General features: G+C 48.6%; 12 protein-coding genes across 12 annotated transcripts; 8 read left to right on the top strand and 4 right to left on the bottom strand.

Moving 5' to 3' along the window:
• Positions 1–324: 324 nt before the first annotated feature.
• Positions 325–1,263, top strand: I303_106351 (uncharacterized protein; the record flags this gene model as incomplete). Its single annotated transcript, XM_018411651.1, has 1 exon — positions 325–1,263. One exon carries the CDS (start codon positions 325–327, stop codon positions 1,261–1,263), a length of 939 nt encoding a protein of 312 aa, XP_018259463.1.
• Positions 1,264–1,627: 364 nt separating this feature from the next.
• I303_106350 (uncharacterized protein) lies at positions 1,628–3,567 on the top strand (the record flags this gene model as incomplete). The annotated part of the gene is made up of 7 exons (XM_018411652.1): positions 1,628–1,743; positions 1,831–2,146; positions 2,258–2,623; positions 2,688–2,875; positions 2,964–3,064; positions 3,177–3,402; positions 3,471–3,567. 7 exons carry the CDS (start codon positions 1,628–1,630, stop codon positions 3,565–3,567), a joined length of 1,410 nt encoding a protein of 469 aa, XP_018259464.1.
• A 113-nt stretch (positions 3,568–3,680) lies between these two features.
• Positions 3,681–5,547, bottom strand: I303_106349 (uncharacterized protein; the record flags this gene model as incomplete). The annotated part of the gene is made up of 5 exons (XM_018411653.1): positions 3,681–3,778; positions 3,890–4,979; positions 5,048–5,122; positions 5,227–5,333; positions 5,400–5,547. 5 exons carry the CDS (start codon positions 5,545–5,547, stop codon positions 3,681–3,683), a joined length of 1,518 nt encoding a protein of 505 aa, XP_018259465.1.
• A 1,032-nt stretch (positions 5,548–6,579) lies between these two features.
• I303_106348 (uncharacterized protein) lies at positions 6,580–7,868 on the top strand (the record flags this gene model as incomplete). The annotated part of the gene is made up of 9 exons (XM_065969357.1): positions 6,580–6,640; positions 6,711–6,724; positions 6,788–6,857; positions 6,950–7,034; positions 7,169–7,234; positions 7,305–7,398; positions 7,452–7,466; positions 7,524–7,583; positions 7,644–7,868. The coding sequence occupies 9 exons, from the start codon at positions 6,580–6,582 to the stop codon at positions 7,866–7,868; spliced, it is 690 nt and encodes a 229-aa protein (XP_065825429.1).
• Positions 7,869–8,398: 530 nt separating this feature from the next.
• Positions 8,399–9,387, bottom strand: I303_106347 (uncharacterized protein; the record flags this gene model as incomplete). The annotated part of the gene is made up of 6 exons (XM_018411655.2): positions 8,399–8,505; positions 8,604–8,621; positions 8,800–8,906; positions 9,087–9,156; positions 9,243–9,262; positions 9,344–9,387. The coding sequence occupies 6 exons, from the start codon at positions 9,385–9,387 to the stop codon at positions 8,399–8,401; spliced, it is 366 nt and encodes a 121-aa protein (XP_018259467.2).
• Positions 9,388–10,385: 998 nt separating this feature from the next.
• Positions 10,386–11,345, top strand: I303_106346 (uncharacterized protein; the record flags this gene model as incomplete). The annotated part of the gene is made up of 1 exon (XM_018411656.1): positions 10,386–11,345. One exon carries the CDS (start codon positions 10,386–10,388, stop codon positions 11,343–11,345), a length of 960 nt encoding a protein of 319 aa, XP_018259468.1.
• A 547-nt stretch (positions 11,346–11,892) lies between these two features.
• Positions 11,893–12,525, bottom strand: I303_106345 (ribosomal protein P2; the record flags this gene model as incomplete). The annotated part of the gene is made up of 3 exons (XM_018411657.1): positions 11,893–11,913; positions 12,010–12,168; positions 12,367–12,525. 3 exons carry the CDS (start codon positions 12,523–12,525, stop codon positions 11,893–11,895), a joined length of 339 nt encoding a protein of 112 aa, XP_018259469.1.
• Positions 12,526–13,091: 566 nt separating this feature from the next.
• I303_106344 (uncharacterized protein) lies at positions 13,092–14,400 on the top strand (the record flags this gene model as incomplete). Its single annotated transcript, XM_018411658.1, has 2 exons — positions 13,092–13,832; positions 13,903–14,400. The coding sequence occupies 2 exons, from the start codon at positions 13,092–13,094 to the stop codon at positions 14,398–14,400; spliced, it is 1,239 nt and encodes a 412-aa protein (XP_018259470.1).
• Positions 14,401–14,774: 374 nt separating this feature from the next.
• On the top strand, positions 14,775–16,271 carry I303_106343 (mitochondrial 37S ribosomal protein uS5m; the record flags this gene model as incomplete). The annotated part of the gene is made up of 5 exons (XM_018411659.1): positions 14,775–15,268; positions 15,490–15,602; positions 15,691–15,807; positions 15,905–16,041; positions 16,134–16,271. The coding sequence occupies 5 exons, from the start codon at positions 14,775–14,777 to the stop codon at positions 16,269–16,271; spliced, it is 999 nt and encodes a 332-aa protein (XP_018259471.1).
• A 1,571-nt stretch (positions 16,272–17,842) lies between these two features.
• I303_106342 (uncharacterized protein) lies at positions 17,843–19,046 on the top strand (the record flags this gene model as incomplete). The annotated part of the gene is made up of 5 exons (XM_018411660.1): positions 17,843–18,120; positions 18,200–18,259; positions 18,328–18,385; positions 18,438–18,603; positions 18,661–19,046. 5 exons carry the CDS (start codon positions 17,843–17,845, stop codon positions 19,044–19,046), a joined length of 948 nt encoding a protein of 315 aa, XP_018259472.1.
• Positions 19,047–19,315: 269 nt separating this feature from the next.
• Positions 19,316–22,026, bottom strand: I303_106341 (uncharacterized protein; the record flags this gene model as incomplete). Its single annotated transcript, XM_018411661.1, has 3 exons — positions 19,316–19,486; positions 19,554–20,216; positions 20,290–22,026. The coding sequence occupies 3 exons, from the start codon at positions 22,024–22,026 to the stop codon at positions 19,316–19,318; spliced, it is 2,571 nt and encodes an 856-aa protein (XP_018259473.1).
• A 1,212-nt stretch (positions 22,027–23,238) lies between these two features.
• On the top strand, positions 23,239–24,111 carry I303_106340 (uncharacterized protein; the record flags this gene model as incomplete). Its single annotated transcript, XM_018411662.1, has 1 exon — positions 23,239–24,111. One exon carries the CDS (start codon positions 23,239–23,241, stop codon positions 24,109–24,111), a length of 873 nt encoding a protein of 290 aa, XP_018259474.1.
• Positions 24,112–24,114: the final 3 nt, after the last annotated feature.

Below are 24,114 nucleotides of genomic sequence, written 5' to 3'. Positions count from 1 at the left end.
ACTGATTATCAATTCGAGTGCAGATGGTGCTTGCTTGTCTAAGCGGCTGAGCAATCTTGTCAGTGACAGCCTGAGACAGACGGATGTACGCCGCAGTATGAAAGGTATAAATATGTCGAGATTCAGGTGATCTTCTTCGTTCTGTTTCTCATCATCTCATCACGGTCTTCAAAACTCCAAGATTTCATTCTCTCCAGATCTGAACATCCACATCGCGATTTAGTATCGAACTACACCACGCAACGCTCCAGCGCAACATCGTCACAACCATTCGTCCTCTCATTACATTTATACTAGACCCATTGCTCCACAACCGCTCACACAATGTCTCGAACCATCCTAGTCACCGGTGCCACGGGTAAACAAGGGGGAGGTTTAATCCAATCTCTTATCTCTACTCCCTCTGCCAACTTCAACATCCTAGCCGTCACCCGGGATACCACATCGTCCGGTGCTCAGCGGCTCCAATCAAAATCAAAGGCTATCCGCCTGGTCCAGGGCGACCTTGATCGCGCGTCCGAGCTATTCGCCAATGCCAAAAAGGCTTCTCCCGACGGCAAGATTTGGGGGGTCTTCTCGGTCCAGACTGTCTCTACGAAGCACCATGACGATCTCGCCAATTCTCCAGAAGTCAAACAAGGTATCGCCATAATCGACGAGTCACTCAAAGCCAACGTCGAGATGTTTGTCTACAGCTCAGTGGAACGAGGTGGGCCCGAGAAATCATGGCAAGATCCAACCGTCGTACCCCATTTCCAGACCAAACACATGATCGAACAACACTTACTCAGATCGAGCAAGGGCACGAACATGCGTTGGGGTATCCTTAGACCAGCGGCGTTCTTCGAGAATCTCGCGCCCAATTACGGAACCAGGGTTTTCTTGACTTCTTTGAGAGATACACTCAAGGGAAAGAAGATGAGCTGGATCTCGACATACGATATCGGGGAGTTCGCAGCTGCCATGTTCAGAGATCCGGTCAAATACAATGGTCAAGCTCTATCTCTGGCGGGTGAACCTATGTCAATCGATGAGATGTCGGCGATCATCAAGAAGGTAACTGGAAAACCATTCACTCCAACTTTCAGCTTTTTGGGTTCATTGCTCAAGACAGCGGTCAAGGAGATGGGTATTATGATCAATTGGTTCGGCACAGATGGTTTCATAAGCACCGATTCGAAAGAGTTGAAAGCGATCAACCCGGGGATGATGGATTTCGAAACTTGGTTAAGGACTAAGAGTGATTTCGTCAAACGATCATAGATAATCCCACCTGTACTTTTCCTCTCGTTGGCTGCGTACATCATGCGCCGTTCGTAGAGATTTCGTAGATCCAAATTTCCTCTCCTGATTCGTAGTCTCCGCTATAAATATAATACATGAATATATGCACTGTTTGACGGATTGACATAGTGAGATGATCCACATTTAATCATGCTTCAGGCACAATTCCAGCGAAGATCAAATCAAAAACAAACACGGTAATAACCCCCTTTCCGGCGAAATTATAAACATTAACGCGTTCATCTTAGCAGAGTTGAATTGTTATCTACGCTGACAGTCTCGTCAATGCGCTCATCGGCCCTGTCGCACGGTCGCAAAAGTAGCTGGACGACCGATTCGTATCATGGCCCCAGCTCCATACATTCCTTGGAATATATGGCGAAAAGTACGTGATCTCGCTTTAGTTGTACTCGCTGGTCTGATAGCGCTCGAACTGGGTGGATGGGACATACGGACAAAGTGAGCTATCCATCTCCCCTACCCAGACTGCGCGGCCTTGTCACCTGAAGTGCTTGTCACATGTTGATTCTGATTTGAATATGCCAGTGTCGGCCTTTCTTCCCAGTCTAATCCATACCTTCTACCGGGCTACCTTGAATACTCTCAATGGAACCCGCACGGGAATCGCTGGCATCCCTTCACCGGAACATCTTCGCCCGCGCTGCTCGCCTCGCTGTTGCGCTCATCATGGGCTATCAAGGCTTCTTCTATGGCCTCAGACATACTGGATCCGAAGGGTTGGTCGGAGAAAGAGCTCGGTCCGGACGGGAAAGAATGGGAAGATATCAGTTGGGCCAGAGGAAAGACGGTGTTGGTGATTGGGGATAGCGTAGGCAGATATCAGGTCAAATATTTCTGCGAGGTCAGTCTCTCATCTAGGTCGAGCCACTTCTCATGCTGTTTGATCGTGTTGCAAAGAGAGCAAGAGAGGAACAATTCTCACTACTGATATGCGTTACTTGGAACTGTGTAGATGGCAGGAGAACCACTTCGCGAGCTAAATTGGGACCATCCGTTCTCACCACCCGAAATAACAGGGGAAGAGCCTAAAGCAGAGGAACATAGGGTGCCAGAGACGCCGGAAGAGATAGAGCGATACCATCAACGACAGATTCAACCCTCCTCGACCCATGGACATGCAAGTAGAGGCATGGACCTCGATCAAGGAGACGATCTTACGAGGGATACTCCGCGCTTGAGGAAACGCGAGGATGATACAAGGCACGAAGGGAATGGGACTGGGTATCACGGACACTATTGCCACGTACCAGGAATAGATCTCATGATTGTTCAAGTATTCAATTACGGGCTGGACGAGAAGAATTTCTGGACTTTCCGAGTGAGTCGAAGAGAGATGCCGCTAAGGTCACATGCTGAATAGTCAAGTTGTTTGGGGTTTCTAGGAAGACTACATTCCACCGTATACCGTTGAAACACGAATATCATCATTGGCCTTACCGTATATCAGAGCCATCGGAAGAGCGTCAAGTGCGCCAGAGTTGACATATGTGGGCTCGGCTTTATGGGATACGACCAGGTGGATGAGGGAAGATGCTGCGAATGGAAAAGACATTGCAGAAGCGTTAAGCAAGTGAGTATGCCATTCTTCGTTCTTCAGACCTTGCGGTATCGAACAACGAGAGCTGAATTGGTACGACTTACATTTCATCTTATCGCAGAGAACGTCTCAATTGGTACAGGACTAGAATACGGCAAGTCCTCATGCATACCAGACACGTTTTCCCAGAGACCAAGATCAAATGGTCAAGTCATCATTATCGTGAGTTCCCTACGTTCTCGCAAACTATGCGCCCTGTCCTTGGCTACACATCCGAAATAGCACAGTCAATAGGATCTTGACTGACTATGTCACTGAATGAACGAAAACTCAGCCCTCCGCGCAATGTTTGGCTGGTTCTTCGAAGCAGGAGACCAGAAACAGCGCCCGAACAGACCACAGCAAAAGCTCAACAGACTATCGCCTTTACACGAGGCAGCTGTATCAGCTATAAACGATCTAAGCGATGCTACGTCCGAAGAGAAGAGCGTGCTGAAGAACATAGATATGAATATGTGGGGGAGGCGGATGATGGGTATGGAGGATCATCAGAAGGATGAGTGAGTTCTTGCGTTTTTGCGGAATGTCAGTTCAGCTTCACAGGCTGATATAGCTCGATGACTGATAGTCTCCATCATAAACTGCTGCCGGGAGGATACTTGTGGGCAGACATGATGCTGTATGATCTAAGAGAAGCGGTTACGAAGAAGTGGTGGAAGCCATAGATCTGTCCGGCATCCCCTGTGCGATATCATATGGTAATGCAACCAATGCATCTTGTCAAAATTTGACAAATGAATTCACACCTTACTACCAAAACGTCCTTTGCTGAGATCTATTAGACCTTCTCATTGGCCGAGCTGGAAATGCCCTTCTCACCGCGTTTCGAGTCCTCCTTCAGGATCTTATTCAATCTAGTCCGTTGCGTACAATTGTCTATAACGACCATCCACATCAGCATTCGTGTCATCTATCTTCTGAAGACCTATCGATCTAAGAACACCTGGCTCTGGAAAGATGCGTCGATTCGCAGAATGATACACTCACCGAAATGGAAACTCTTCGCCAAATCATCTAATTCCTGCATATTTTTGCCCCTGAAATACTCTGCATACTCTTTGACCATCTCTTCCGATAACAGGATATTCCTTACTAGTCGCGCTAGATGTCCAGCAGTGTTCCAAGAATCGTTGACACCTCCCTTAGCTGGGTATCGGTTCTTGAAAGTGGGCGCATTCGACGATAGCCATTCAACAATAGGTGCGAAGAGGTCTTTGACGTGAGAATCGTCGGCCCCCCATTTATTGGCTGCCAAGCGCTTTTGCTTCTGGATGAAATCCCCTAGGAGCTTGACATAGGGAGTCTCCTCTCCTGTATAGACCATACCCTGGAAGCCGATGTCTTTGTACAGCCATATCGACCAACTCGCTCTCGCTTTATCATATATGCCCAATTGGAGATTCAGCACGTCGAACCTCGAATCGTTGACTTTTTCCCAATTCGGTATACCATCATGGGCATTCTGGTAGACTGGTCCCCATTCACCGACCCAGACTGGGCCTTTGTGTTTCCTCATGTACGCTGTCTTCCGCTTGAAGTTGTCTTTGTGAAGTTGGACTTGCTCTTTCGTCCCAGTGTACATCTCCGGTGCGCTCGGGAAACCATAATTGGAATAATCGTGACAAGTATACACACTGTTGGGCAGCGGTTTACCGAAAGCACTGAAATCCGCTGCGAATGTATTTCCATCTAAGAACAGAATGTGATCCGGATCAATCTTCCTGATAGCCTTTTCGATTTTATCGTAAAAAGCAACCAATCGAACATGTTTCTCGTCCGTAGGTTCGTTGAGCGGGTTATAACCCGCTACCCAAGTGTTATCTTTGTAGTGCCTTGCGAGGTGCTCCCATAGGATTATAGTTCGATCCTGGAAATCTTTGTGATCGTAGAAGGAGGCTTTGTGTGTAGCGTTATCAGAATGCCAATCGAAGTTCTGACCTCCTGGAGCGGCATGCAAGTCGATGATGGTATATATACCGTACTTCGCACAAATGTCGACTACTCGGTCGAGATGCTTCAATCCCTCTTTCTTGAAGACTCGCGGATTCATGTCATCCTCGAAATGATGATAGTTGACCTACAGTTGCCTCATGAGTGACAGGATCGAAGAGAGACGAGGCGAAGGATAGACAAGCGGGAACTCACAGGCACTCTCAAGCAATTCAGACCGAGGGAAGCGAAGAACTTGGCGTCTTCTTCTCCGAAGAAATACTCCAGGAACTGTCACCAAATACAGAAATCCAGTCAGTTTTTCGTCAAACACCCCATGAGATGTTTGAGTGAAGGTGGTCACTTTGGATGCAGACACGCAAGACAGTACTTACTTTGTCGAAGAAGAACTCGTACTTCTCCTCTCCTAGTACTTCCTTCAACGCAGCTCTGACTTGGTGCTCATGTCCTGTATATCCAGTGATGAAATTCTCCATATTCACTATGAGCAGTGACGATCAGTCGGGAGAGTCACGGAACAGTTATCGGATCTGTTACCAGGACTCACTCCATCCTCCGATAGCTGCGCCTTTGAGAATTATCTCATCCCCATCCAAGACGATCTTCTCACCGTCAACTCTCAAAAAATCTTTCTTGTTGCTCATCTTGGTCGTCGATGCTGGATCAGACTTGGATTTAGATTGGAAGCTACCCATCTTGACGATAGAATTCTTTCGCTTGTTCGACTATTATTATCTGTGGACCACCTTGAATCGGAGGATAGGTGTTCGTTCAAGATCAGGCATGCGATGTGACCATGTGTCCCCTCATCATCATCTATAATCGTCTGTATTTGGTCTTTTGACTTTCCCGCATAGGCAGCTGCATCATGAGATCACCTGGATAGCTAGACGGGGTCGTGTGGAGGATCGGCGCCGATTTTGCCGAGATTCAACCCATTTTATACCGAGACTTATCAGCATGCTGATTTTCAAGCCATAGGGGACTGCGCAGAAGAAGTGTCCGGAGTCGGAGTGAGGAAATATCCTATTGCTCGTACCAAGTTTGACGGGATCGTGTAAGATACCAGCCTTATCTGACCGGATATGCTCCGAAGTAGCCTAAGACTAGCTGATACTCAAGCCAAAACAACAACCACCGCTTTTAACCGGATAGCTCTCTGAAAGGTGAATCGCTGCTGTCTCGTCAAGCAGTAGCCTGAGTTGTACATATAATCAAAAGATATCTGGTCGAGAGGAGTCATCGCTTTCTAGGCAGGCTTCAAGATGCATGCATCGGCGTATAAGATAGGCATAGTCGAATGCTGATGATTATGGCGTCTTAATATACGATGAGTAGGAGGAGGCTGTACAAGTATAAATGCCACGTCATTATCAGTGTACCTAGCCGTTCCTTTGCCGAATGAGTCAACTATCACCTGTATGTGAACCAGCATCAACAATCCATCATACAACTCCTCCTTCCCCAATATCCTGTCTCTATTCTTACATCCTATCTCTTGCATCATCGTCTAGGGCAGCAGACAAGGCGCAGTAGGTCACGATGGCCACCAAAGTAGCTCAGAAGAGGGTAAGCTATCTACCTTTTGCCACCTCCGCTCGGACCTCGCATGTCTTCGGATGTTATGCTAATACTCTGATTTTCTTCATAGCTCCAAAAGGTTAGCTTCGAGCGGCTTTACCACGTCTAGTTGGACTAGCTGACTTGTGCTTCAGGAGTACCTCGCTATGCAGAAAGCGCCGCCACCGTTCATATGGGCATGTCCGGAGGAGAAGAACATATTAGATTGTCAGTTGCCATCTGCTTAACAGCCCCTGTTTCAACCTGGCATCACTGACAGACTTCTCACTGTTGACAGGGCACTTCATTATAGTAAGCTGGGATCTCACTCGCTGTTGGTGTATTCAAACTCAGCTCATCGATTGCATGAACTAGCGAGGTCCACCGGATACACCGTATGAAGGAGGGGAATATCACGGGCTTATCTGGTTCCCGAGCGATTATCGTGAGTTGTGCCCATAGTATAGCTGCACGGATGCATACCGTCACAGACAGCGGACAGAAATGTGTCTTGCTGACTTGAATGGCTTGGTGTAGCGTTCAAGCCGCCTGACGTCAAGATGTTCACTCCTTCTGGGCGATTCGAGACAGGGCATAAGATCTGTATGAGCATGACTTCTTAGTTAGTTCAGCATCATCCATCCTCATCTAGTGGTATCATCGCTGATGGCTGGTCATAATAGTCATCCAAGCACGTATGTCAGCTTCTTCACAACGACCCATGTATGGGTGTAAGCTGATCGTATTGGATTTCAGTTGGAATGCGGCTTGGTCTGTAGCTACTATTTTGACTGGTCTGCTCAGCTTCATGCTTTCGGATGAGTGAGTCGGGACTCAGCTAGCCGTGCTCAGTTACTATATACGGCAGACTGAGACCTATGGCGTGAATTAGAATAACAGCTGGTGCTGTCAAAACGACCGTCGCGGAAAAGAAGATCTTGGCTAAGCAGAGTCATGGCTTCAATATCGCTAATAAGAAATTTAAAGTAAGTCCTTCCACATTCTGCAATCGATCCGAGCTGATAGTGTGTTCGAGCAGGAAATCTTCCCAGACGTGAGCCGGTTGAGCTATAGGATTTGCTGGAGATGCTGATTCATCGATCCGATCTAGTACAATAAACCCGAAATGGTAGATCTACCAGACATGGGCAAAGGTGCACCTTCGACTTCCGTAAGCTATCGTCTGCATAAGCCTCAGATTGCAGCCTGGCTTACTTGTATGGTCGTTGAGACATCAAAAGTCGTAACCCCGAATTCCAGTACACCTGCCCCCGCAGACTCAACACCAACAACAGCATCAACTACTATCACCCCTAATCCAGCTGACGCTAAGCCGATGGTACCCATACCGAACTGCCCGCGAGGTGGATCGTATTGGATGCCAAGTTGGAGATGGGTGGTCGCTGTGGTGTTGTTGGCTGTAGTGGGTAGATTATCCTCCTTTGTCGGAATATGAGTTGAGTGAAACCCTCACGACGCCTCTTTTTAGATCGCGTATGAAATTCGTTCCTCCTGAAAGAGCGAGTTCAGTAGTCGCGGACGTTACATTGGCTCGTATGTAGATAAGGATACTTGATTGTTGTATTTGTATATATATGACGTTATGATCACTTTTTCGCACTCGAACAGTCCCAACTGGAATGTATATAAATGTTGCATAAGAGGGATGATGAAAGCCTACTCAGATGATTTGAGACGAAGAAAACCGAAAAGAAAGAACCCCGAAGAAGAAAAATAATATATCTGCCTGGCTGAAAGTATGTGGATGGTGTGATGATGGGTACGTCAAGTTACCTATTCAGAGAGAAAATACACTTGGAAGCTATCACTTGACATATACCTGCTTCTCAGGATGACGACCCTTCGTCCAAATGCGAAACTCATCAACATCAATCATCCACTCTACAAAGCCTTACGCCTACGTCCCCCGCAATTGCGGTCTCCACATCATGCTGTTATCACCGGAAGCCAGGACTTGTCGACCGGTTATCGTTTGGCGGGCTGAGAAGGATGGTCAATGGCGTTAGAAGCTCTCATGTGCGAGTCGACATTTCGCAACTCCTCTGAACTCACGAGTGGTCGTCTGAAAAGTACTGCAGAGGAGAACACAGCGTCAGCTCCGAGCTTATACACAAGAGTTCCACGAAGAAATGAGAGTTCTTGACGATGACTTGAATTAAATGGAACTCACATATGTGCGGCTCAGGAGCTAAATATGACCCAGGAACAAGCAAACGTCAGCACGTGCTAAGGATCGGAGCGTTCGCAGAAACGAAGCGGAAGGAGGAGAACTGTCTATCTTTCGCTGGCTGTGACTTGGAGTCCTATTCATTTCTCGTTCCGAACGAAACCTGTCTAAGATACAAACCCGTGAATCATTCACTCACCATGCACTTCGAAATGCTCCCATCCTAATGACTGCGTAATCCCTATCCCTCTCCACTCGTTTTCCTCAAGTATCCGAAGTAAGCCTGAATCGTCCGGCGAGAATAAGCTGTAATGTGGAAATAGAAGAGTACGATACACCAGTTTTGTAAGGTCAAAGACCAGGGTGTCGAGGCGATTCCAGATATAAAGAGGAGGTTAGCGAGAGAGGGGTACAAGTATTTTTTCGTTAGCATGCGCGACTCGACTGGTATTTGTACTTCAAGATGAAGTCTGCTGAGGTACTTACTGTTTCGGGATGTACTTCAGCATAGCTTTAGGCAGTATCACATGTCTGTATTCGAATCTATCGTCCGAATCTAACGGATTGTTCATGATCAGTATACTATCTTGCTCTACATCCGTTGAGTCTGTCCAAATGAATGTGTTCGATGTCTGAACATACATCGGTCGGAATAGATGATCCTGAAGGGAATTCGTATTTGCGCGATCAGCTACTTCTCTCTACGGAACATTTTTCGATATGCCTCTGAGTGCAGCACCTACCTCTCTGCTAATTCGTCCATAGTGGGTTGTTTACCGGGCGCCATGATCTATGCGATAGGACAGGCTGAGATGTGATTGCGAAGAAGGGTGGGGACGAGAAGGTCTCGACAGGACAGCGAGGGAAGTGACTCGAAATGAAGGAGGAGTCAATCGATGGACGAGGTCGAATTCCGTGTCGTTGTATGTGGTGTAGTCGATGCAGTCGGAGAGGCGTCCAGTGGGTAGTCGTTGACAATGTGATATGTTTGAAAGTTCAAGGGGAAGAAGAAGAAGAAGAGGATAGATGATAATATCGAGTGAATGTAATGATACGCGTGCTTGATGGATCGGGGAAAATGTTCACAACGCGTCCATCAACGGAATCAAATTCAAAGTCATCCTACTCTTGCTCAGATTGCTCCTTGAGATTCCAACCGTTCAAAGCATGCAATCGAGCCCGCTTTTATGCAAGAACCTGATTATACAAGTCGTTGAAGGACAGAAGATCGAGAGAGTTAGATGATGACAGACCGACAGCAGAGGAGGATCGTTGGTTACTTCAATCAGACCCGTTGGCACGGTAAAGGAAGCGATTAAAATCATTAATGTGCATGGCCGCGCGGGGAGGAAAGGCTCTTGTACTGAGAGTCGCATGCGATGCAAGGGTATGCATACAGCTGTCCTCGAGATGTATCGTGCATACCTGCGTCTGTGAATACGCTTTCAAGTATAGACTGCATACATATCACCGAGGCACTTTGGATAGACCGAGGTTCGTCCAAAGTGATCGTCATCCCCCCTGAACCAGCCAACCGGCTTATCGGCGTTGATGACGAGCAGTATCAAAGCGACCGGAACGGTACAGCGTGCATCATCACCCTTTGGCCATCTCCCTGGGAAGCTACGTATGCATCTAGTCAGTCATATATATGCATAACAAAGGATCGTGCAGAGACTTGTTCACTTCTTCTGCTTCTCGTGTCGAATGAGAATACCCTTTTCCATAGTTTTTCGATACCGTCCTCAGTCATCCTGCTCTCATTCCCACCGCCTCAGATCCAGAATGTCCTTACAAATCACTATCCCATGCAAAGAGTCGGCGCCCATCCAAGCCCATCTCATCAAGAACCAAACCGATGTTGACGTATCCAAACTCGTCGTATTCATCAACGGTATGATGGCTCCTCAGGCAGCCTGGCTCCCCGTCATCGACCTGGTCAAGGACAACGCTCAGACTCGTGTCGATCCTTCAGTCGCTTATCTCACATACGACAGATTCGGGACGGGTACTACCACTCACAAAGACCCCAAACCTGCCGATCCTGTATTCGGGAACGACTTGAACTCCATCGTCAGCGACCTCGAAGCAGTAATACATCAAATCGCCCCGTCCTCTTCTATTCCCCCTTCTTTAGTGCTCGTCGGTAACTCCATCGGATGCGCCGTCGCTCGACACTTTGCAGCCCGGAACCCTGGCCGAGTTGCCGGTCTCTTATTGCTCGATTCTGTACTTGCGAATTCCGATTTCCACGACGATATCTACCCTAATCCATCGTCAAAGGACTTCGACCCTTCTGCACTTCCGACGGGGCTATCAGTCGAAGATCTGAACAAAGCCAGGGAACTGGCATTCAAATTCTTCTCACCGACTTTACCCAATCCGCAGGGGTTCGACAGGCGGAATATGGCTCAATTATTACCTGATTCCGATGGACCGAAATTAGTCGGTGCAGGTGGAAGTGCAGGCGCGAAAGGTCAACAACCCCCGAAGGTTATTGTGGTTGGACATGATCCGGATAAATTCAAGGATGATTCAGTCACTAGACAAGGCATGCCTGCTGCGTCCTTGGGGTACGTTCAAAGCGCATGGGAGAGGTACAATGAAGGTCTGACGAAGATAGGGGATTGTGAGAGAGGGGTGGTGATAGCTAAGGGAGCGGGACACTTTATTCAGGTTGATCAACCGCAATTCACTGCAGAGGTATTGGGGGGTCTGTTGGCTCAGGTGGGATGGACCAAGTAAAGTAGATCAGACTGAATACGGAACACGAGGAACACGAGACTGTTAGAAGGATTCGAAGGGCAGATGTCGAATGAGTAAGACGGATTGTAGCCTGTCAATCATGTATATGAACCCACGAATATGAATAAGATTGATGTGATGCGAAGTGGATCGTCCTTCCGCCGTCATCGCTCAGCTGCTCCATCGGTAAATATAACATTGAGCCTTGTCCCCGTTGCCGGAAATCTGGATCTTCAACGACCCCTTGAGATGACTTCGGACAGATTCACCCCTAAGTTTAGTCTTGCTGACATTTGCGGCGTGAGCATGACTGTGAATGAGAGATTGGTAAGTAGCACTGCGCCCGAAGGTCCTCGTGTCACGCAGCCCTTTCTCCACTTGGTAGATCGGTGATCGGTGGTCAAATGTGAAGTAGGCATACCATGCATCCCATCATCCCAATCTATGATCCATATAATTGAATTTGAGAATTGGAGATAGATGCTTTACATGATACGAAGGAAGTAAGTCGATTTTCCAAAGATTGGGATTTTGGAAAGTGACGAGTTTAGTCGAAAAGACCGAAACCCTAAAGTGACAGATACACAGAGTCAGCATATCATATTGGAATTCTGAGGTGTATTGTGACCGAAATGCAAGATTTCAATGAAAGGGCACTGCTCACCATGTCGTCATCGGACTCCTCCTTGGCTTCCTCCTTCTTCTCCTCAGCAGGGGCGGCCTCGGCACCACCAGCGGCGGCGGCGGCACCTCCGGAAGAGGCAGCAGGGGCGGCACCACCGGATGGGACGGAGGCGAGTTTGGAGGAACCTTCAGCGATGAGCTATAGGAGAGGCGAGACAAGACGAGGCAGTCAGCATGTTTTTCCGAACAAAGACCCTGCATTCCTCGCTCTCCTGTTAATTGTCATATTTCATGGTCCGATCCCTCTCATCTCGTCTTACTCCAATCTTCTTTACTATTCTTGCTCGCTTCTTGAGGGACTGCACAAAACAAATTATACTGTACTCAAAAGACTCACCTCGTTGATGTCCTTACCCTCGAGTTCGGAGATCAATTTGTCGAGTCTCTCTTGTTCAGCCTCGATACCGACGGTCTCGAGGTGAGCCTTGACATCGGCGGCGGAGGGGGAGGCGTTACCACCGAGTTGAAGGAGAAGGTAAGAAGCGAGGTATTTCATCTGGCAAGTTGAAATTGATTGATGGGTTAGTTTCTCCGTCATTGACTTTGTGAATATGCTGTAAAGCTATCGTTGCTCACTTTGTTTTGTTTGATGGCACGTCAACCAAATTTAAGCTATCAAGCAGGAGAACGTTTGAGCCTTTGTTGAGGATGATGAGAGAGGAAGGAGATATAGGTAGGAGCAGATGATGTTGAAGATGATATTACCTATACCTACAACCACAGCCACGAGAGAGAGCTGGACAAGCAGAGGCCAAAAGTTGCTACGGTGGAAAACGCTGCATGTAGGATGCGGGAATATCTCATGTGGCGGTCAACCCGCTGCCCCTTATCGCCGATGTCGGTTTTAAGCTGACCATGTGAGGGGGTATCGGGGCTCGCCGCTTCCGCCCTGATCTGCTTGCTTACGTCATTCATCCATAATTGATTCGGTTCACCTACTTGCCGGTACGTCCACTTTCTCCTCCTTGTTATTATTGTTCTAGTCAACACCTCCCTTGTACCCATTGCGACCATCATCAACCTCGCATCTGACAATGTGAGAGCACATTTGCTCCTAGGACGATGATCAGGCGTCGGCCCCGCCCTGTCTCGTCTGAACCTGGACCCGAACTACCAGAAGACATCCCTTCTATCCTTGCGGACCGTCCGACTCCTGGTACACCTTTCCGGTTAGCCGATCTCAAGATCAACTCACCGACGGACGACACGCCATCTCCTCTGAGAGATCTAGAAAGCGGTTGGAAGGAAACAAGACGAAGGCATTTGAGCGATACACCGATAATCAACAAAAGGAACAATGTTCGATTTGCGATCACTTCTTCTTCCTCAGCTCTCCTGACTCCACCCACGACACCACCGACATCGCCCAGACTCGATGCAGCTGAACCTGAACCAAAAGCTGCTTCATCGACTCAGAAAGGAAATGGTAAAATCGACGAGGAACGAAGAGAGAAATCTATCTCTGCTCAAGCTTGTTCAGATCATCCTTCAACCAACATACGACCAATATTATCTTACCCACTACCGCCTACATCCCGTCCGATACCACTCATCAAAGGAAAGAAAGATACCATAATCGTTGGTCTGCCCGGATCAGCTTACGAGCTTATACTCATTTTAGTGGGAGGGAAGGTGATCAAAATCAGAAGGGGGGGATATGTTGCGGAATTCGGTACGGGAAAAGGCAAAGACGCAGAGCTGGTATTGAATCTGGACAATGCACAGATGTGGAATGAGCAGGATAAAAGGGACTGGAAGAATGTTGGGGATGTCGTAGAAGGGTTCAAATGCATCACACCGCGAGTAAGTCTTATCCAATTTGTGAATGGACATGTTTGAGCGACCGAGCACTTATATTTCGGGTGTTTATCAGGTCAAGATGTATCTTCCCCTCGGTCAATTGACGATAACTTGCTCCCAACCACCAAACATAATCCTGAATTTCCAACTCGGATCCGATTCAGGCAATGTTCCGTCTCACACAAATATTGGCGTCAACGTAGATTCACTCAATGAACAAGCAGGTTCCATTCACCATCGATCGAAGATACGAGTTCGAGTGGCATATTCGCGATGTTCGAGAGAGATGAAGATCGACACGGCTTATACCTTTGACCGACAACAAGGCAGGCGTGAGGAGCGTCTGAGGACGAGAAGGGTAATTCCGCTTGATGATCATAGTCGTCATCAGGAGCAACGGAATAGCAAACCGACAGATCAGATAGACAGCAATTCAAACCTCAAACGGATATCTCGAGAGGTAGGTCTCAATGTGACGAGCGAGTTGGATCAATGGAGAGTAGAGGAGAAAGAGGGTCTAAGGAGATTGTGGGCTTTGAGGTGCGAATGGGTAAGATGGGACGAGACGTGAGTAGACAGGTTCTAGTGGAATCTCGCATTTCCAGTTATGCCATCCGTCAGATTGCTAGAAACTCTTGTATGTAGCTAGATTTGTACCCGATACTACCAAAGTTTTGTTGTTCTCATCGTTGTAGCATGCATGAATAGTGTTGTTGTGGTTGAACAATGATCGAAGATACAGCAGTACGGTGAGGTGATAGTGCCACCCTGTTAAATTGACTGTACGGTGGGATCGGTATTTCCCGGAAATACACGTATGGTGAAGAATGAGATTTCTGATTTCTTCTTGATTTCTGACAGTGAATCACCGAATTCTTATTCTCTTTGACTAATTTGATCAACATACATCCTCATATCATCATCGCGATCTCATTCATAGTCAGCATGTCAAGACACCTCGCCAGACCATTGCGGGCACTCGCTCCCCACTCATCATCAGCATGCGCATCTGGATCTCGAATCATTTGCCGAAACGCAACCACTCAAGCTGAATCTTCCTCTTCCTCTTCATCTCCCTCCGCCGATCTTCCTATACCTTCTTCCTCCTCTTCAACAGACTTAGATACACATTCGCAAGGTACCCGTTCACAGGTATCAGAAAGACCAGCTTTCACAGTCCCTTTTCATACAGTCCCTCGATTACCGAATTTCCCCAATACACATTCTTCCCCCTTGCATAAACATTATAATCACCCAACACCGTTATTTAATCCGCCGCATCCTTCCAAGTACCCGACAACGTTGGAAGATCAAAATGCAGTCAGGAAAGAGCAGAAGCTGTCGGCGATCTCTGGTCTGTCTCGGGAAGAGCTGCGAGGGTTGAATAGGTTCGTTGTTAGGAGTAGGAAGGTGCAGCACATGACCAAAAAGGGGAAGATGTGAGTCGAGTTTTGCGCTTGGCCATTCATGTGTATCTCTATCAAGATTCAGTGTAGAGAGGAACTTTCATCGCCAAGCAACATGCTTGCCGCTGTCCGTCGACTCGGCACGAGGATCGCCTTCTGGAAGTTCTCGTGATAAAGATTGTGAAGTGGTTGAAAGCTTAGTTGAAGATGAGAGAGAACCAGCAGCTAAATCTGATCTCGTCTTTCCTGTCTAGGGGAGTCAACCAAGCTTATGTGGTTGTCGGATCACCTGAACGAGGTTTAGTCGGACTAGGTCGAGGAAGAGGTCATAACGGTGCTGCTGCTGCAGATGCTGCCTTCCACAAAGGTGAGCATCATCGGCTTGGCTCGCATCTCCGCTATCGAAATCACAGCGAGGATTGGCATAGCTGACAGACAGTCTTTTCATGATACAGCTGTATTGAGCATGGACTACGTGAATCGATACGAGGCTCGTACACTCTGGGGAGAAGGTCAAGACTTAACGGGCAAGTGGGGTGCCGCTAAAGTACATCTTCGAGCACGACCACCAGGTGAGAATCATTATCATACATACATCACCATCTACCTTAGACTCCTAGACTGTATCGTCTAGTATGTGATTCGGTTGATTGACCCTGTATGTCGTAGGCTTTGGCTTGATGGTACCACCGATGATTCATAGATTGTTCACAGCATGCGGTATCAAGGATGCCAGCGCTATGATAACGGGTTCGAGAAATCGACCGGATGTGTTGAAAGCGACTATTCAGATCTTACACGGTGGTGTGAGTAGGCTGGATCTTCCGACCCAGTAGCGAATTATTCGCTTTTATCCTCTAGTCCACCCTGATCTGATGTTTCTCGTTTGTTTGTGCAGGGCAACCCGTCTGGTTTTGGTACTGGTATATTCGGTAAGAAGGGACCAAGGGAAAATAAAGGCCAAGGTATGAGGAGTAAAGAGGAGATTGAACGTGAAAGAGGAAGATACGGGGTCGATGTAGGTAGAAGGACATAGTCCACATGCATCATACGTCGTGATCGGTGCTTGCTGGGCTGGTCCATGACTGTCTCTGCGTGCGTCTTGAATTAACACGAACTATCTACCCGAGTGACGACCATGTTCACCAGAGTGGTGGACGGCGTTGGTTCGACAGCGTTGACTGATTGTCTCCATCGCTGCTGTCAGATCTCTATACCTTAGCTAAGACCGTCAATACAGGCAGTCAAATTCTGTTTGGTAGGAAATTCTCGGTAAGTGACCAAGCTCCTGATCCTGATTTGGAGCGACAAACGGATGAGAGCGCTTGCAAGAAGGCAATCATATTTCCGACCAGACTTGATTCGGGATCCTGGTAGCCGGCGAAGATTCATCGAAAAATGGTATCGAGCAGGCCGAACGGTCCTCAAGTCCCGGTCTACAGAAAAGAAGCGTTTCAAAGGTTACCCTCACTCCCTTATCCACTAGGCAGCCTCGCGATTGTCATCGTCTAGACCTTCGATTCTAGGTAATATAAATCTGAGAAAGTTGCAAGAACTCCAATGTCAGGCTTCACTTTCGCCATCTACTGGGTCAATAAGTTGATCTCCCAAGTGATGAAAGTTGATCTTCAGCTGAACGATTCAAACGATCACTTCCCATGATTCCATCTCAGAGCGCCCAGTAGGCAATCCCAATACAAGCGCAGATTGCCCGGAGACCCTTTTCAGCAAACCATTCATCCCGACCTTTTAAAGAACGAGTCAAATAGAGAGAAACGACCGATAACTTGACTTGACTAGAGCAAACGCTCAAGTAGTTTGTAAAGAGTCGAAACGTCGCCTCGCACGATTGGCTTTGTTCTGCACAGACGAGGTCGCCTCAAGCAATAGCACACTGCTCCATCAGCATGTCTTTCTGAGGATTGCGATTGATGTCGCCGAGGGCGTCCAATCTCGTTTATTCAGTAACATCGATGCGACCCTGCCGTCCTCACCCCACACATACTTTTGAGCGTTCAATCACTGATAATCGCATATCGCTGATTCCCATATTCCGCTCAGGGTCGCGTTGTAATCTTTTATGAGAATCCGCAATCGCACTTTTACGCTAGATCAAGTCGATCTTGCTATACGTCATTATGCCATCCCGAAGAAAATGAGGGAAGGTTATCCTAAGGCTGTCTAGGCTGAAAATGAGATCCAAAGTCATCGAGAGGGCGACGATGATCCAAGCAGAGTTTGGTGGTACCCTTGATTCGGTAATTCCAACGAATCAATCATCTAAGAAAGGTACCCGGATATGGATATCCTTATTGACGTCACGTCCGGACAGGAAGGGAGTTCGTCTGGGTGAAGCAGCAGAAGTGATCTCTGTAGTTGCCCTATTGCAACAAGATTCTGATTCTGATGGAAAATGACGTTGAAATAATCGGTCTGGACAGAGTCCATACCATCGTCCTGAAGACTGATGTACTACAGCAAGTATCGGACCTATAGATATAAGTCGACATACCGAAAACTCATCATGTAGGTTCCTATGACCTTTCATTGTGTCACATCATAGCGCAATACAAAATCGATCAATTAAGATTTTAGATAACCGACGAAATGTTCAAAACCCTCCTCGTATCAGCTACACTCGCTCAAACAGCCTTTGCAGCTGTTCAATCGCTTGGATCCGGAGGACAATGTCTTCAAGTGTCCGGTACCCCCGCTGAAAACTCGAACGTTGTTCTCGGATCATGTAATAGCGCGAACAGCCAGCAGACTTCCACGGGTCAACAATGGATCATCTCTGAAGGAAACAATGCCAATGGTGTCCAATTGTTCGGTACCAACTTCTGCTTAGATGCTCAGACTTCTCCTGCTCCCGGCAGACAAGTTGTGTGAGTGCTCTGGTGATCAGCTTTTCCCCCGGTCTTCTCCAACTCAGATGCTCAGGCTGACCTTCCAATGCTCTCGTAGAATCGCAACTTGTCAGCAAAACCCTTCGCAGATCTGGTACTTGACAGGAGATAACAGAGTGTGAGTCTTCTTACCAGTTCTTAGATTGACGCAACGCTGAGTAAGCTGACTCTTTATTGGTTGTACAGTGCGATCACTGGTGGGACTCAATGTCTTTCTGCTTCTGGTTCGAACGCCGAGACTCAGGTAAGCATCATAATCCATTCGAGGCCCGAACAATCACTGACATGACCCCCAGAACTGCGCCCCCAACGTCGCTTCCGAAGCATGGGAGCCTACTTTCCTATTCGACGAAACAGCTGCTTCTTCTTCTGCTTCTTCTTCTGCCAATGCATCATCTACCGCCTCTGGGGTTGCTGGAGGTGTAGCTGGAGGCGCAGCTTCTTCGGCTGCCAGCGGTGCTAGTGAATTACGACATTGTCTCTTTGCTTAGATCAATACACTGACTACCGATATTATAGGTGCAGCCACTTCAGGAGCTTCTGCCGCTGTCGGCTCAGGCGCATCAGCCGTTTCTGGAGCTACTTCTGCTGCTGCCTCCGGTGCCTCTGCAGCTGTTTCCGGAGCTAGTGGGGCAGCAGCTACCGCTACTTCAGGTGCTGGGTCCGTCGCAGGCGATGCCACTTCTGCTGCCGGTCAAGCCACCTCAGGCGCCGGATCTGTTGCTGGAGACGCTACCTCTGCCGTTGGTGCCGCTACTTCCGCCGCTGGATCTGCCGCTGGACAGGCTACTTCGGCTGCTGCTTTAGCTGCCGGCGGTGGATCATCGGCCGGTTTCAGCAAGATCACCTTGGCTCCTCTTTCAGCTATACTTGGTGTAGCTATCGGAGCTATCTGTATCTTGTAAACTAGCTAGGAGAGCATTCCAAGATGGTGGAATGGGAGTATGGACGGACAATTTGAAGAAGCCAAACAAGTCTAATCAGTAGAAGACATTAGCAAAGCCACTACGAATGCACAGTCTTGCAAATGAAATTTTCGTTTCGTGCACCTTCAGGCCACATCAAACTTGCGTCGCACAGACGTATATGCTCCCCTTCCTATCATTTGCATTCTGGGTATACTCCTAAGTAACGAGAAGTGTAAACAGATCATATGAAAGAACCACTTCTTCCACTAAGCACCGATCAAAGCTACCCCAGACAAAGTCGAGTAAAGAGCAATAGCATTTGGACCACCACAATTCTGGCTGGCGTCACCAGCACAAGGCATGTAGCATTGAGTGGAGAAGGCACTGAGGGTGGCACCATTAGCCATCGTGTTGCCGCAGTAACATTCGGTGGAGTACTAAATCCATTGTTTGTAGTCAGCTAAAATCACATAGGACAGATCATCAAAATTATGCTGAGCTTACCTCAAGACCGGCAAAGGCAAAGCCCTTTCCGAGACAGAAAGCGGTACACTTCTCCAGGGTCATGTCGGCAGTAACGAGAGAAGCACCAGTCAAGGCTCTTCCGGCAACTTCTTGGATGCAACCCTGTTTGGACCAAGTTCCGACTTTGGTGTTGGTATAGAGCAGCGAGGTGTCTTTGTATAAAGAGAGCAAGTTGGGTCCTCCGCAGGTGGTACCGAGTTGTCCTGGACAAGGCATGTCGCATGAACCGATTCGGTCGAGGGAAGCGCCGTTGACCAGGTCGTTACCGCAGAAACATTCTCGCGAGTATTCGATACCGGCCCATTGCATACCTTGCTTCTTGCAGTAAGCGAGACATTTGCCGATCGTCATGTTGTCATCGTAGTAGCTTGATCCAGCAAGAGCTCGGCCAGAAGTACCTTCTTGTACACAGACGCTGGACGCAGCAACCCATCCAGTTGGTAAAGCGACGTTGACCGTGGTCAAGTCGGAAGACCATGTACCAGCTGAAAGAGCGGAAGACTTCACGAAGAGAGTCAGAGCGTTAGATCCACCACAAATGGCACCGGTAGCTCCGCCACAAGGCATGTTACAGTTGTTCGATGGCAAAGACAAGGAAGCACCGTTCGAAAGAGTTGCTCCACAGTAACATTCTTGAGAGTACTGTTCAGCAAGAAGAGATTGTTAGATTGGTATCTCGCGAAGCGGCTTAGGTGGTTTAATAATATCAACTTACCTCGATACCGAAGATGTTGTAACCTTTGCCCTCGCAGAAGGTCGCACATTTTTGATAAGTCATGTCGCTCGAGGCGAGGGAAGCACCGATCAGAGCTCGGCCTCTTGAACCTTCAGCGATACAGGCGGTCGAAGCAGCGGACCAACCTGAGGGAGGAAGGAGTGCCGCAGCGGCAGCCGCAGAGGAGGCGGCAGCAGCAGCCGCTGAAGCAGCAGAAGCAGCAGAGGCCGAAGCAGCAGCGGCAGAGGCGACTGAAGCGACTGAAGCAACCGAAGCAACTGATGCAACAGAGGCGACTGACGCAACGGAGGCAACAGAGGCGACAGATGCCACAGATGCGATGGAAGCAGCGTAGGCGGCAGCTGATACTGAAGCAGAGTAGGCGCTGGCGGATTGAGCTGCGACATCGACAGTGGAGGATACCGGAGCAGAGGTCGCAGCAGCGGAAGCGGGAGCTACTGAAGACGACGACGAAGAAGCCGATGCAGACTTTGAGGCGGAAGCTGAGGAAGTAGACGACGCGGAAGCCGAAGCCGAAGCGGCGGGACTGGCAGAAGAGCTGTTGGGAGACCAATTGGCGACAACGTTGTTGGCGTTGTTGAGACAGTTGTTGATTTGAACATTGTAGATATTGTTGGTAGACAGCTCAAATGCCCAATTAACAGCTGAACCGGCCGCACCGGCTTTGTCTTGCTGGTCGTAACATGATTGACGGAGGGCATCGATCAAGTTGTAAAATTCGCCAGATCGACCAGCTTCGACCCAGTGGTATTGGGTACCGGTGACCGCGGGGGCAGGAATATTCGCAAGAGCACCAGTGAAGGTCTGAAGATCACCGGAGACAGTTCGAGCCATAGTAGCGGCGGCGAAGTTGGCAGAGGCTACCGAGGTAGAGTACGTATTGGAGTAAGAGTAAGCGTTATCCAAGCAAGCATTTACTTGGGTACCCCAACAGATACCATGATCGAATGTCGCCGAGCTGGAGGAACAGGCACTGGCTTGAGCATAACAAGATTGCTGCAAGGCGGTGTACATGTTATTGTAGCTGTTTCCACTTTGGGTCCACGTGTTGAAAGCAGTTCTAGCAACTGCAGGAGCGACGACTCCACCAGCGGCACCCGTGTAGGTCTGGAAGTTGCCGGCGGTAGTAGTCGAGGGAGCTGTGGTGGGAGAAGCAGAGGCCGAACTTGCTGAAGAGCTGGAAGAAGAGCTTGAAGCTTTCGATGAAGAAGCCGCGGAAGACGAAGCTGAAGAGGAAGCAGCAGCGGAGGAAGCCGCGGAGGAGGATGAACTCGAGGCGGCAGCTTTGGAGGACGAAGCCGAAGAGGAGGTGCTGGAGGCAGCAGCTGAAGAGCTAGAAGAGCTACCGCTACCAGATCCACTGTTCAAGCAAGCTTGGATCTGCCAACCGTTACAGTCGGAAACGGCGAAGGGGGTGTTACCCTGTTGGTTGGCCTTGAGTTGACATGCGTCCATTTGGGTGTAGCATGATCGCGAAAGAGCCTCGGTCAGGAAATTGAACTGTTGATTGTTGGTGTACCAGTAATTTCCAGACTTAGTCACTGCAGGAGCGAAGATGGAACCTAGACCTGAGTTGTAGGTCTGCAGATCGCCCGAGGCCCGAGAAGTGGTAGCAGAGGTAGCCGCAGATGCAGCGGGTGTTCTTCGGTTGACAGGACCAGCTTCAGCGAGGGAGAGAAAGGCTACCAGAGGCAGCAAAGCGTAGGTAGTATGCATGGTGCGGGTTGAGAGAAGAAAGCGATAGGTGAAGAAGTAAGCAGGTTGTCGGATTGAAGAATACGGGACGAGGTTTAAGATTTGGGTGCTAGGGTGAGGTTTGAAAGATTTGCGAGGTGCGCGGTTGGTTATGGATTCCGATTGGTGGTGAGAAGGAAAAGGAGAAACGACTGATCATTTTTGCGGTTTGCCCTCTTATATATGGTTGAGTCGATGCACATGCAAGGTGTCCGATGTACATCGGTGACGAGTGCTTACTCACTTGTCTCAGAATCCTTGAACCCGAAAATTGTCGATGCACGAACATAATTCGGGAAAGGTTCAGGCGTCATGCAGTAGCAGTCGACGAAAATGGTCGGTTTGGCGTAAAAAGGTAGAAAGGGTGTGATCATATGTACATCCGCCGATCACGGAAGTGCCTCTCGGAATTCCCTTTCAAAGTAAGAAATCATGTCTAAAAAAGGTCATTTGGTTACTTCCGGCCGTCATGAGGCGTTAGCCATCCGAGATATATGTTTCACCATGTTCCAGAGGCAACTGAAGCCGTTATTTGCACACGCGTTTCTCTCGTTAAGCAAGGGCGAACAGGTAAAGCTTCCACATGTGTATTCGTCAGCAATCACTCACAGATTGGTAAGATCGCGATGATGCGCCTGCTCACCGGTTCCTTGCCTTTGCTGTTTCGTGATCAAGGCGAGTCTAATTCAGCTAAACTTTCATCACGGCTCATGGCTTGGCTGATCGACATGCCAAATGATTGCCAAGGATTCCCAACTCCTAGCCACAGATGATCGATTTGGGTGGTCCTTGGCAATATCGGGTGAAGCGTCATGGCAGACTGCAATCGCCGTGCCAATTTGAGTACGCTGTCGGTTCTATCCCGCGACTGAGACACCCTACGACTACCAATATGGTTCATTTACTCATGAGATTCTCACGCCCGATTGTGTCGCCTAACATGATCATACGATGAAACGTGTCTCTAAGCAGTGCCTGATGGACGTTGATCTACACTGGCTGTGAAGAGTCCGTCCTGACACATCGATTTGCGAGTCTTCAACACAGACATACAAGGCGGAAGAAGGTGACAGCTCATTCCCAAAGCGGGATGAAAGTGGAGGCAGAGCAACGACAATTAATCGAGTTCGAGATGAGAATGACGATCCCCCTTTCAAGCCCCAAATGACAGACACCTACTACTATCATCTTACCATGTCGACAGCTAAATCCTCCTTCTCCGCTCGCCCCACAGAAGTGAGCTCGCTGTCGACCCCGAAAGGCATAACGGATATCAATACCATCTCAGCATTTCTCTCGTCACCCACACAGCCCTTTGACTTCGACGACTTAGCCAACACGGTCTACGTCCTCATAGGTAGTGCCATCTTACCTACTCTGGAAGCCACCTTCCAACACATATCACTATGTCAACAGCCTGTTACTTTGCTACTTGCAGGTGGAATCGGCCACTCAACCTCCCTTCTTTACGCCGCAGTCTCTCGTCATCACAGATATTCATCTATCTATGAACAGATACGAGGCTTGCCGGAAGCTCAGGTGTACAAACTAATTCTCCTGAGGTTCTGGCCGCCGCTAAAGTCAATGCTGGGCGATGGGAGATTGAGATTGCTCATAGATGACAGGAGTACCAATTGTGGTGCGAATGCAATAGAAAGCAAGAAGGAATTGGAGAAAGAGGGCATGAGTCCTAGTCGACTAGTCATCATCCAAGATCCGACCATGCATCGACGCACTCTAGCTACATTCGCCAAGGCGTTTCAAGATGATATACAGGACAAAGCAATGACATTGGTCCCTTGGTCATTCTACCCTGAGTTACGTCTTTCGGAGGACGGCTCACTCACTTGGAAGATAGAAGGTGGAAACGTGGATCAGGTGGAAACGTCGCATCTGTGGGAACCTGATCGATTCATCAGTCTTGTTATGGGAGAGATACCAAGGATACGTGACGACAAGAACGGTTACGGTCCCAAAGGCGCAGGATACATAGCTCATGTGGATATACCGGAGGAGGTGGAGAAGGCTTGGCAAAGGTTAGACAAGCTGATAAGTCAAAGGGTATAAGAT

This window comes from Kwoniella dejecticola, chromosome 8 (genome assembly GCF_000512565.2).
Source record: "Kwoniella dejecticola CBS 10117 chromosome 8, complete sequence".
In the NCBI taxonomy this organism is placed as follows: domain Eukaryota; kingdom Fungi; phylum Basidiomycota; class Tremellomycetes; order Tremellales; family Cryptococcaceae; genus Kwoniella; species Kwoniella dejecticola.
This window is presented reverse-complemented; position numbering and strand designations above follow the sequence as displayed.